Below are 13405 nucleotides of genomic sequence, written 5' to 3'. Positions count from 1 at the left end.
CCAACTAATGCAACCCAACTCCTCATAAGCATACTCGGATACCCCATTTCAGTTCTATTATATAACCATTTACGGCTAACTTCAGATTTACATGTTAACAACTCAGAGTCTCAGATATTTTATTCACAAAAGGGCCAAAAAAAGATGAGAAGCTTGAATCAAAAGAGGATATACCTGGAGGCTGGAGTATCAGAGAAAGAGTTGAAATTTATAGAGAGAACTTGAAGGTTGCAGGGGTCTCCAATCGGCTGTTAGAGGAGGGAAACATTGGTTCTCAATTAAAGCACAAGCTTTACGGATTTACCTGTCGTCGCTGTCGATGTGCAAACTGTGCAATCAAACCAAAAAAAAAAAAAAAGAGTTTTACCTATTGAGGGATGATCAGCAACCAGCAGGCTTTGAAATTTACCTGTCGAGGGACGATCGGCAACCAGCAAGCTTTGAAATTTACCCGTCAAGGGACGATCGACAACCAACAGGCAGCAGACTTCGAAATGGGTTCAGACTTCAGAGTAGTGTGAAGTGTGAACTGCGAATGCGATTAAGGCTTCAATCTTCACTTTCAACTTCAAGTTTCAGAACCCATAGCCGCTGCAACTTCAAGTTTCAGGTCAGCGACGTTAGCCATAGCCGCTGGCCGCTGCTGCTCACTCCGTCACGGCATCACTCGCTTAGTTGCTTAGGTTTTTATTCTTTTGAAAAATTAGGGCTTCAAAAGCCTTTTGACAGGTTGAAGTTGATAAACGTTGGGCACTTGGGCTAGTGTTGGTCCTGTTGGACACTTGGGCTTCGCCCACTTGAGTGTTGGCCCACTGGTTAGTGAGTTTGAAGTTCGGTTTTATCTTGGGTTGGTTTGGATCGGTTCCGGTTTCGGTGCACATTTTCGGCATTTTTGGCGGCCCAATGGTCTAACCCGAACCGAATCGAGAACGGATTCAATTTAAAATACAAACCGAAACCGGCCCAATAAGCCACCGATTCAGTTTGGATTGGGCTTAATCGGTTCGTCAGGTCCAGTTTAGATATTGACACCCCTAGATGGATCCATCGTTCCTACTAATGCCTCATCAAATGTGGTAAATTACCCAACTTGTTCCTGCCCAAAACATAAGGGAACTCCTGAACAACAGAATTCAGTTGCACCAAGTCATAATTTAGAATATCAAGGTTCTTGAGAAGCAACAAAGCTACATCAGCATTGTTCACATCAAATTGACAAAAAATTCCACCTTTCGCACCAAAAACTCCTCTAAGTATTGAAGAAAAATGTTCTGTACCCTGCCAAACAGTACACCCATCTTGCCCATCTCACATCCCAAGACATAAAAACCCTAATTTTCCTGCAAATCTCACACCATGAATATACATTCCACTCAACATGGCTAGCCAAACCAAAATTAAGAAAAAAAATCTTCACATCATCAAAAAACGCATCAATTGGAACAACCAATTCATCTTCCACACGGAGTACGAAAGGGAAACCCAAACATATACCAGCTATTGAAACATTATCAAACCCAAACTCTCTGAAACCTTCAAGTCCATAAATAAGAGCATCCGAGATCACACCGAATATTGAAAAAAAAAATCCACTTTACAATGCTTTCCAAGCATGTTCCAGGGGAACCCAAAAGCAGAAAGCAAATGAGCGACCTTCAAAATATTCCCATCATCGAATAAGAAGAACTCGTGACAGTGACGCAACAAGAAACCATTGATTTCTGTAGGAGGGATTCTGATACTCTCAAAGAAGAACTCAATCTCGTCGATGGGATGGTACCTAAGGAACTTCTGAAAATTCCTGGAAAAATTAGAAGTCGAGAATTCAACCTTTGAGATAAGATCAGAGAGGGAAACTACAGAGTTCTTGCTAATGTGCTCAGCCAGGGTAAAGGATAAATACCTGGTGGAACGAAAAGTTAGTGCTTGCTGGGCTTGTTCGACAGTTCGAGCTCTATATCTATATAGGACTTTCCGAAGCTTTGGAAACTTAGAAAGCGCAAGTGAAGAACTGAAATGGCGTGAGATGAAGCAGCACAGTGAGACAGGGGGATGCAGACGAAACACATAATGATGGGTTATAGTAGGGTTTGAGTTCGACGGTTCCCAAGGAATCGAGAGAGAGAACTCTCATGGAGTCTTTCCTAGCATGAGCACATTTTGGGTTGTTCGAACTTCTAACTGCAACTTTGAATTTCTGCGTCTCTTCAATGGTAGACATGTAGAGCCGTGGAACGGGTTCGTAATGATGATGCGTTTCAATAAGGGCATTTTTGTATTTAAAATAAAATATAGTTGCTGACATCAACATATAAGTTATATTCCTTAACAGTAACTGACGGTAAGGGGTTTGAGTCTAATTTGGTGAAACATAAGGGGTGTTCTTATAATTGTGGTATTCTCCAAGGGATGGCGCTGTAAATTACCTAAGAAAAAATTGTTGCTGAATTGCTCATTAAGTCTTATTGGAGAGAACAATAACCCATCCAGCTGCTGCGTCCCCTCTCTGTGTTGTTTCTAAAAGCCGCATCACAGTGTGTTACGGTAGCATCAGTTTACCATCTCACCTGTAGCTGCACCAAAGACTGGTTGTCACCATTAGAAGTAATAGAGCAACTTGGTGAACCGATTTTTAAGAATAACCATAAGAACATGCATCAGTAACAAAAGTAGAAACAGAAAGAACTAAAAACGAAAAGGGCAAAAGGAAATCAGCCCTACCTCACACAACAAAGGGGAGAGAGGCCAGAGTATCCACCTCAGCTAGTTGGTGGTGGAATGATAATAAAATTCTTAAAGAAAGTAAATAAATAAATAAAGGGCACATGGTCTTCTGGCCACCTGGGAACAGCAAAAAGAGAAGCTCGCTAAAGGCAAGGAATGACTTTGATAGGATGGCTAAGATTCAGGAGGAAACCAGAGTCACCATATTCAGGATGTTGAACAGTACAATTCGACTCCGCCATTAGAAAAATCAGTAAACTGCACCTCTATAATAAAAGAAAAGAAAGCCCAATCATAAAAATTGAAAAAATGTGTTTCCACTGAAGCACCAAGGAACCATCAAGGATTAGTGAATATATTTAGATACAAGAAAACATTAACATTTCTGTCATACTCATGAAGAAGGTGCAAATAATATACAACAGCATTAATCAAACAGAAGAACAAAAGCAAGAGGGGAACAAAAGAATAAAAACACTGTTATGTCATTAAGGTTGTGTTTGGTCACAATTAGGCTCCCAAAAAGACTTTTCACCCGCAAGTACTTTTCCTGATTCTGCTCATCAGATTAATTACAGGGAGTAGATTGGCATTTTGTAACCTCGCAAAAATGTGCTTCTGGAACAGAAAATCGACAGAATGGTGTTTGGCGGTGCACTTTAATGGAATCACTTCCAACACTCATCTATATTTACTAAAATTTCATTTTCACTTATATGTATGAAAATGCCATTACCAATAATAATGGCATAATTACAAAAATGTCACCATAACATCTCACTTATATAACTACCGTAATTAAAAAAAGAAAAAAAAGAAAAGATGATTATCATCTTCATTGAAACCAACCATGTCTAACTCACCCTCTTCTTTCAAATACTCTCCATCATCTTCATCCTCATAAGCATCAAAATCTGAATCCTCATCATCATCCATACCTGCATGTAGGGTGTGGAACTCGGAAGGTGGAAGGCATACTCAGCGATAGCTTTGTTCCTCTTTATCACAAGATGGCGGATGATCCTTTCATCCCTGTCTAACTCTTAAAATCATTAATCCAATTGGCTTCCAGCTCAAAATTTATCAAAATGTAGTTTGCATGCTTTGCTTTCTTTATACTGTATGCCAATCTCCGGAGATACCAGTCATTAGTCTTCCATAACTTCCCCTTCTTCTCCCTTATGAAGTCTACAAAAATGTTTTCAAAAAATACTGGCAGTGAAAATTTGGGAGTTTCAGGCCACATACAACTAGTTCACCAGCTCTGCAAACTAAATCCATTGATAACAGAAGTCTGTTGTAACTAACATCCAAACTCATGGGCAGTAATACAACCAATATATAGGCAAATCTAAATAAATCATTCTTGGAAAAGAATGCAGACCATCTTAAGACGACCATTTGGATTTGTCTGAGAAAGCACTACTGTCCATGCTCAGGTCTTGAATACAGGCATGCGAGCAGTTAGGATTTAAAAATCAACTAAATTTTAAATTGCATTTATATGAGGAGAAAACTAGCATCACGAAGAATGCAAATGAAGATAATACCTAGTTGAAAGTTGTCCGATGAGAAATAAATAAATCTACGTAAACAAAGCATGACAAGGAAACGAAATCGCTTTCAACTTTTGAGACTACACTGCTTACCTCTTCCACATGGTCTTCAAGAATCAGATAAACCACTTCATAATGACGCACTGCACCAAGGAAATCCAGTTGAATATTTGAATGTCAAAGTGAATTAAGAGTTTACAAGTAGAAAATTTAACTGTTACTGTAACCACCCCACACTTTTACATTAATAAGCCAGTTTTTTCAGGAGCATGTTCAAGAACGATGCCATCACGAGTTCATCCCACAAACAGTTCCATTGTTTCACTGAACCAATGATTCCTTATTTCCTCAGAAAATATTTCCATCTCTCTTCCTCAACTTTTAATGCATGTGCCTGCATTGGCATGTTTGTTTGCATCTTTGTGTGTTTCACTTTCAACAGGTAAGCTGGGATCAGAGTGGCAACCCATTACACAACAGAATGACAGTCATAGGTTAGGTTGCAATTATGCATGAAATAAATGCAAGCAATTGAATATGCATAAGGGAAATGATAGGAGGATGTGGTGGAGAAACAGGTGAAGATAAAGGAGCTCAAAACCGATCAAAAAGGAATTTAGATTTCACCAAAAACAACCAAATGAAAAATACAAACTCTTGGAAGAAGTTCAAAGATGTTATATTTTTATCAGCGAAACGGAAACTAACGATGGAATGTAACAGGAAATCTAGCATCCCTTTTAAACCTTCCATTTCTCAAAGAAGAAAACAGGAATACTTAAATCACAGGAAATTTATTTAGTATCACTTGTAAGCCATCCATTTCTCAAAAGAACACACAGAATACTAAATCACATATAAATTCAGGTAGGCTAATCCTAATAAGGAAATTAATTATTAATTTTACTCAAGCAATAATTTAACCATTCAGCAACTTCTGAATAATCAGAACAACCTACCAATAACAAAGTAAATGGACATACATGGCCCTATAAAATTCACCGACCTTCAGCATCAGAAAAACAGGGAGAAGTTCCTTCTGAAATTGAAAATAAATACCATTAAAAAAAAAAAAGGATATTTAATGGTTTTATCTATTTTAATCCATGAAAATGAATTAGCAATCCCCCTACAAACTGAAAATGCCCGCCAGGGGGGACATGATAAATCAAACCCAACATAAAATACTGAAATGTGATCATCTATAACTTCAGAGTACACAAATATGTTGAAGGGAGGGAGGAGTGTGAAGGAGGAAAGAAAAGAGAGGGACGAGAGAGGAGAGGGTGAGGGAGTCGGGAGTGGGGGAAGGAAGTCGTGAGAGTCTTTACAAAGTGCTCACGAACGGTTAAAACATCTTTTTTTCTTTTTCTTTTTTTTTTTTTTTTTTTTTTTGGGCGGGAGGGGGGGGGGGGGGGGGGGGAGGGGGTCGTGGGACTGGAGGGGAGGGGGGGCCTCTGTCAAAAGTGCCCACTGAGAATATTTTGAACCAGAACTGCTCTGTGGGCGAAAAAACAGCCAAATCACAATCTGCTCCCGAAGAACAACAAATCAATGAAATCACTTCCGAAGAATGTTACCAAACACAAAATAAGTAATGAAAACAAATCAAAAGACACTAGACACTACATCTATAATTGATAGGTAAGAAATGCCAGTTCCTACTGAAAACCTATTGGGAACAGAAAAGGAATGAACTATTATGACCGGGGATTTCTAAAAAACTATATAAGTAGCACAATAAGGAACCATTGAGACACTTGTTGGAGAAATTCCAAGCAAAAAATAGATATTATGTTGTGATGCTATAGCAATGTAGTACAAACGATATACTCTTCTAATTTATTCTATTTACTATATACAGAAGCATGCCACAGAAATTCTTGCGTGATTTTTAATTTAAGATAATTAATCAAAAGATAATTGCTTTATTGGAGAACATATTTTAATAAATAAATTTCGCAGTCACTAAGACAACTTCAACACACATTCACACAGAGTACTTCTATAAATAGTATACAAATAGACTACAGAATTGAACATAATTATAGGATTATAGTGGCTAAGTTAGCAGCACACTCTTCTAACACAAAGTAAATGGAGGAAATGTCTTTGCAACCTTCATATATTGACAATACAATGTAAAACTGGTCTAGGAAACAGTACCAAACAAAATGGAATCCAAGAGAATAAAATTCCAGAATAGGGTGAACAGTCATATAACCAAATCAGGTGGTCCGATTAGATCAATCTAAGGTTGAATTGTGTTCTTAAGGTAAGGAACCTTTGCTGAAAGTTTAAGATCAATCCCAAGGTTGTATATGAAATTATGGACCAATTCTAGTTGTACTAGGAGAAGGGTATATTAGTCAAATCATAAATCAGATTAGTAATCAGAAAACAGAATTATAATACCCAATCAAAACTGATATTATAATTTAGATCTCAGCAATAATAACCCAACACAAGTAAGTAAATCGATTCAGCAATTAGAGTAGAAGGAAATCAAATCTGGAAGCACAAAGAGAAGAATAGGGAGATGTTAATTATCTCTAGATCAGCAGATCTGATCAGCAACAGGTCTGGAAGGTCTTTCCCTAGGATGATGAAGAACTTCTTAAATGATAAGGATGATCTTATGGTCAGATGTCCACATCAGTCAATACCAAAGTTAATGCAACAAAAATACTTGGATGTAAAATCCTTGGACAGGATATAAAAGTTACAGAAAACAAGGTTTTACATACTTGATCAATGAAGGAGAAAGGAAGAAGACAAGAGTAAGGGAAAGAATATGGCACCCGGGCTTCCAGCAGCAAGGTGTCTGGGTGGATCAATCACCAACAAGCCTTGCTCAAACACAAGGAAACTTCACGCAGGAAGAGGATCAGCAGCTTCATTTTTTTAACACAAATCATGGGTGCAAGAAACCCCCCACGGTTCCTTTTATTGCCAATCTAGAACAGAGATGTAGTTGGTTTGGGAAACCCCTAGCTGACTCCACATTACAAAGCACAACTCCTTTTAAAAGTCTACTTGGACTTTAAGAGGATGTGGACCAAAAATAAAAGAGTAAAAACAAAAAAAGAAAGTAATAACTTGGCAACTTAAATAACTTGGCTACTTAAATTGGACCACCGGTTCAACTGGACTGAACCAAAAACAACTTAAAACAATTAAATAAAATAACTAAACAGTAACAAGAGCTAGGCCATGCTAGGCTGGCCTTCCTTGGTTCTTCTCCTGTGGTATGTCTTCTGCATCACATTACACATGACATGACTTGCTGGCCACTCAACTAGGAGCATTCTCTCACCAAATCATTGAATGGAACATAGTGTCAAAGCCCCAAAAACAATTAATCAACAAGCTAACTTTATGTAGGATGTAATTATGCATTTAACAATCATTATAACCCCAGGTTAATTTAGGATCCTCGAACTGAATGAATAGGCTAACAAATTAGGGAAAATTCAGAAACCATACAGTCATTGAATTGATGAATCTTTGGGCCAATGTGTAAAATCAGCCACCACAGAACAAATAAAGATATGCAGATGACAAATAGAACCAATGCAACTTAATACCGAACCAAGCAAGAATATTAATAAATGAAAGAATTCAATTAAAACAAAAAGGCCCAAAGTGCATGAGACAGCCAATCTTGTCGTGCCTACACGTTTCTATGACATTGTAAACTGAATTGAATGTAAAAAATATAACATGCATAGATACATGGAGCAGGATGAAGCAATTCAGCTATTGCACTGTACATAAATTCGAGAGAATCCTTCAAAACGATTGAAGAAACTGAAACTAAATACAAAAAAAGACAAGATTTTCACAACAGATCAACCGTATAATCCAAGACATTTACAATCAAGCACAAGTTCCTTATCCTCCAATCATAAAAAGAAGGATCCATAAATTTGGTCCACTAACACCACTACGTCAAATAAGATCCCTAGCCCATCCAAATTGAGGTTCAACGCTTTTTTCTGCATAGGGTTTGTGGTGTACAGTATCAGCACTGCCATCACCATTTTGTTCATCACGAGTGAAGTTTGTTTCCACATTCAGGTTCTGGATTGCATCATTGCTATCGCCATCAACATTATGTTCATCATAAGGAAAGTTTGTTTCTGTCTGGGAATTGCAGGTTGCATTATAATTATCACCGCCATCATTATCACTTTCATAGGTCTCGAGACAAGCTTCCTCACCTTCATCCTGTAAAGGTCAAAGGAAAAGAAGATCAATAATATAGTCTTTGCAGTAAAGTGAAAAGAAGATTAGAGACAAAAGATCAGATGAAATATCGACCTCAGTATCTTCATCTTCAGTAGAATATGCAGAATCCAATTTGGCATATAACTCCACATCTCCTTTACCCTTAATGATTTCCATTTGATCCTGCATAAAATAAATGGTAGAGAATGAGGATAAAGTAAAAAAAAGTGGCAGAATCTAATACCATATGGGCTGTATTGAATCCCAATTAGAGTAGTCAAACTAAATATAAATATGCGAGAAAACATACAAGCTCAGATCTTAGTTTTTCCACGCTTCTGTGCAGAGCTGAAACATGGTTGTAGAGTGCCTGTTCACCCAATGACAAAAAGAAAAAGTTTAGAATATTAAAGTTCATGTGACATATTTATTAACATTTGTTCCATTTCTTTGATAAGAATCCATCCTACAGCATAAATGATGGAAACAAATCTTCCTATTTAATTTTTTTCCAGGAAATTGTACAGGCCTGAAATCCATTGCACAATATACTTAATCCAGTACCATTCATGTGGTCTATCCCCCAGACTATCTGGGTTGTTTCTAATCAAAATATTTATTAACATTTTCCCCCCAGATTACCACCTTCTTTTGGCCTACTGCTCAAATTTTGGTTTCAGATAAGAAGGTAAGAGTCATTTTATCAGTGTACTTGTTTGTCCATATCCATGGCCCATGGGAGAGGTTAGAACATTTCAATGGGTCAAATTCATGAGTTGGTAGGCCACATATACAATGAATGCCAAGTCCAATATGAGCACCATAGTTTTCATATTATCTTTCTGGAGATACCTCACGCCTCTGAAGCTCAATTGAGCGAGCCAAAGCCTTCCTCTTTGTCAAAAGATTCTTCGGCCTTAACGTTGCTGGTCTCTGATAGTCCTTCCCGCGATATACAATTATGGCAAACCCTTTGGAAACTCTGTCCACAGAAACCAATACACCACCACTCTCCGCCTCCAGAGACAAGGCAACATTTCTGACCTGATCAAAAGTTTTAGCCTTTACAATGATCTTAACTAGCTCCCTGTACTTCCAGTGCAGGTGCATGTTCTCTACTGTACCATCAAAGACTCCACGCCTTCCTGAAAGATGGAATAAATGAATAATGTTGCCCCATAGTGTTCCACAAGGTACGAGAAAAACAAAATGACAAATTACTGTCTTTATGAAAATAGATGGGTCATTACCAAGGAGTAAGAAAGCTTTCATTCTGAGTCCAAGTTTACGAAACATGAACCTCTCCTCATCAGAGATGCTTTCTGGATCTCCAGGCCGTTCTACTGGCTTTAAGAATTCCTCTACTTTAGCTAAAGCTCGTTCTGCTTTCGTTAACTTTCTTTGAGCCTGATAAACCAGAACTTCAAAAAGTCAAGAAGCATCATGTAGAATATAATGATATCAGATGTTTTAGAAGAGCTGATATGTTTAACAAAACAAGAAATTGAAATGCATGAAAGAACATCATGAATAAGAAAGGGCCAATTACTATCACTCTCCTATACTTGACCTATATTTACTCAAACTCCCCCACCCAAACTTCTTTCCTGATTCCCCAAGAAAAGCAACATTCACCTCTCTTTCTCCCCTGATAAATAAAAATCCCAAAATTACCCCTGGTCTCCGCCCCACCCCCCTCCCACAGCTCCCTCCATTAGCACAACTCCATCCATCACAACCCCATGGCCCCACCTCCGCCCCACCACCCCCATCTCTGCCCTCCCCTGCCCTCTGCATCTTCCTTCCTTGCCTTGCACTCTCCCTCCCTCCATATCCCTCCCCCCGGCACTCCCACCCCCACCATCTAGATCTCCCCTCTATGCCTCCTTACCCCTCTGTTTCCCTCCCCCTCCCCGCCCGCATCTCCCTCCCCCACTTTATTTATTTATTCTTTTCTGAACTGGAAAACCAAAGGGAGTCAAATTCAAGCCGCAGCACGATGAGGTCATTTGGCTACTCATCAGACACAACAAACAACATCTGTCATTTCATTCCTGTTCACTTCATTTTATCCTTTTTTTCCCCTTCTTTCTGGATTATCTTCTTGATGCTGTTCTCTTACTCATTCTCTTTCTGGATTGGTTCTAGAATCACAATGGGGAACTTCTGCTGCGACCCATTTAACATGACTGATATTTGCAATCGAAGCTCTATTCCGCAAGCCAAAAGTTGCTACACCACCACCCGCGACCACAGTGGTACCAATTCTCTGATCTCTCCATCCAGTTCGAAAGCTCTTCCTTATCTGTTGGATTTCTTGGTATTGCATTTCAAGTCTCTGAAATGCCTTGGGATGGTTGGGTTGAAGCAGAGGGAGGCTTTTCTCTACAGGCTAAAACTAGGTCAGATTCAGTCTCCGATGACACAATAATAGCAATGATATGACTATAATAATCGTTAGAATCAGATTTTGATTGAGAATGAGATTGGAAGAACAGGGGAAAGGATCTGGAAACCTTGAAATCATATTGGATATTGAGGAAGAATAATAAGTAGTATTCGGCAAACAAAACCACTTTTGGTTCTGATGATCCAACAAAACCTTCGTTGTAGCATCAGACAACAAAACCTTCCGTTTGGGAGTTTGCAGAACTTAATTGGGGTGGGAGGGTAGGCAGGGAAGAAGGAGAGGGGTGGGAAGAGCTGGGAAGGGTGAAGTTGGGGGAGGACGGGGAGTTGCAGGGATTGGGTGATGGGGAAGAGGAGTGTGCAGGGAGTTGCAGAGGGGGAATGGGATCAGCGGAGAGAGATGCAGGGGGAGGGAGATGGTGGTGGGGCAGAGGTCTGCTACTGGATGGGGGTTGTGCGAAGGGAGGGGAGGATACCAGTGGTAATTTTGGGATCTTAAATTATCAGCGGAGAAAGATTGGTCAAAGTTTACAAATCAGAAAAGAAGTTTGGGGTAGAAGAGTTTAAGTAAATACTAAATATAGGGCAAGGATAGGTGAGTGATAGTAATTAGCTTGACAAGAAAATGTTAGTAAAAAATTTCTCATTTAACAGTATGGAATTCTCAAGATGCATTACAATCCTAATTAAACATAAAGTAAAACACACAAGACTGTATGAATTAAAAAATATACTTCGGGGACATGTCTCCCTTGTACTGTAGAAAATCAACACTTTGTGACTTGTCGGTAAGCATTAAACAAGTGCAATGAGGAGGAACCCATCATTTTATTTTTTGATAGGTGAGCATGGTTTTAAGTATTTCCGATACCGATACGATACCCTCCGATACGTATCTTAAATTTAGTCGATCGATATGATACACATCGATACGATACATGAAATTTTTAAAATCCTTTCGTATCGATATATATCCTACAATACATACCGATATGCATCAATATACCACCAATATACATCGATACGATACGATATGCCTCGATACGACTATGAAAATTATAAAATTGAGGTAAAATGTACGTTTCGGTATGTATTGGTATGTATCGGTGAGTATCGGTATGTATCGATCGGTACGTATCGGTATATATTGGCACGTATCGGTGAGTATCAATATATATCGGTACGTATCGGTGAGTATCAGTATGTACCGATACAGTGCGCTATGGTCATATAATGGCCAAGATGGGTAATTTTTCAAAAAAACAAGATTTTTTGAAGGGTTTTTGTTCTAAAGTTGCTGTCAGCCATATTTCTCTCTAACTAAAGTGGAAATCAAGGTTGGGAACAAGGATTTTACATTTATGGGACAACTACAAACCTTGAATTCTTAGTACGATACCCTCAATTTAGTGTTTATGCATAATACATGTTATCAATAGCTTTTTTTAACAAACTCTTTATGCAAAAGTGTTTAAAAAAAATGTTTTCTATCCATTTATGTGTGTATCTTTAGCGTATCTTAGTGTATCTCCGATACGATACTCTCTGATACATATCTTAATTTTGACCTACCGATACGATGACCGATACCGATACTTTAATCCTTGCTTGACAATCTTCTTGGTTCTCAAAGGAAGGGTCCAAATGAAAGAGAAGGACTGGGTTATAATGGACAAAATCCATCTAGAAATGGGAATCCAAGAAAGGGTGACCAAAGAAACCAACCATCCACCTCTTACATTAAATGTAGTTTTTGTAAAAAGACAGGACACTCCATAAACTAGTGTCACTCCAAGAAAAAAGAAGAAACCCAACTCTCAAACTGAGAGATCAAGAGTTAGCCATGCCTACTACTACACACCCCTAAGAAGGCAATATAGGTCTCAAGAAAACTCTAGACCTATGCCTAGGAATAGAAAATTCCAACCTCAAAGAGAATACTCCATTGAGAGGTCCCAAAGACAATTCCAAGGGTACAAGAACTATCCTAGGGAGACTTATAGACCACAAGGGAAATACCAAAACCAAGAACTCTATAGAGTTCAAAGATACTATACTCCTCAAAGATCAAATGGATCTTATGAAAAGCAGAGGACTCAAAGAAACCAAAAGCCATTCCAAAGGCAGAACCAAAGTCCTAAAAAGTACAAAACCATTTGGGTTCCAGTCAGGAAGTTTGACACTAACAATGATGGACCCATGAGATTATGGGGACCAATGTACGATTAAATTTCTGTTATAGGTTTGCTTGAAGAATAAGGTGGAAGCTGAATGGGTCATCGACAGTGGATGCTCCAAACACATGACATCCAACAAGAACCTATTCTCAAGCTTACGGGACTATGATGGAGGACGGGTCTCCTTTGGAGATGACAACAAAGGAAAGATTGCTGGTATTGGAAAAATAAAACTTGGAGGTATTTCAATCTCAAACGTTTACTTTGTGAAAAATTTGAACTATAATCTCCTAAGTGTAAGTCAATTAT

The 13405-nt window shown here is 38.6% G+C and overlaps 1 protein-coding gene and 1 pseudogene across 1 annotated transcript; both read right to left on the bottom strand.

Annotated features, from left to right (window-relative positions):
* Nucleotides 1-1056: 1056 nt before the first annotated feature.
* LOC122066934 lies at nt 1057-2530 on the bottom strand (annotated as a pseudogene).
* A 5453-nt stretch (nt 2531-7983) lies between these two features.
* Nucleotides 7984-9944, bottom strand: LOC122066940 (CRM-domain containing factor CFM3, chloroplastic/mitochondrial-like). The gene is made up of 5 exons (XM_042630779.1): nt 9761-9944; nt 9363-9655; nt 8821-8880; nt 8604-8693; nt 7984-8510 (listed from the first exon to the last, which is right to left on the bottom strand). Exons 1-5 carry the CDS (start codon nt 9804-9806, stop codon nt 8232-8234), a joined length of 768 nt encoding a protein of 255 aa, XP_042486713.1. The 5' UTR covers nt 9807-9944; the 3' UTR covers nt 7984-8231.
* Between the last annotated feature and the right edge of the window lie 3461 nt (nt 9945-13405).

The sequence above is a fragment of the Macadamia integrifolia genome, unplaced genomic scaffold (assembly GCF_013358625.1).
Source record: "Macadamia integrifolia cultivar HAES 741 unplaced genomic scaffold, SCU_Mint_v3 scaffold264, whole genome shotgun sequence".
Classification (NCBI taxonomy): domain Eukaryota; kingdom Viridiplantae; phylum Streptophyta; class Magnoliopsida; order Proteales; family Proteaceae; genus Macadamia; species Macadamia integrifolia.
Note: the sequence above shows the minus strand (reverse complement) of the source record. Positions and strands in the feature narration are given on the sequence as shown.

Coding starts and splice junctions, on each gene's coding strand:
- LOC122066940 (XM_042630779.1), bottom strand. CDS start 9,806: ATGTTTCGTAAACTTGGACTCAGAATGAAAGCTTTCTTACTCCTTG. Junction 9,656..9,760: donor GAAAGCTTTCTTACTCCTTG/GTAATGACCCAT, acceptor TCCATCTTTCAG/GAAGGCGTGGAGTCTTTGAT. Junction 8,511..8,603: donor CTGAAGATGAAGATACTGAG/GTCGATATTTCA, acceptor TGACCTTTACAG/GATGAAGGTGAGGAAGCTTG.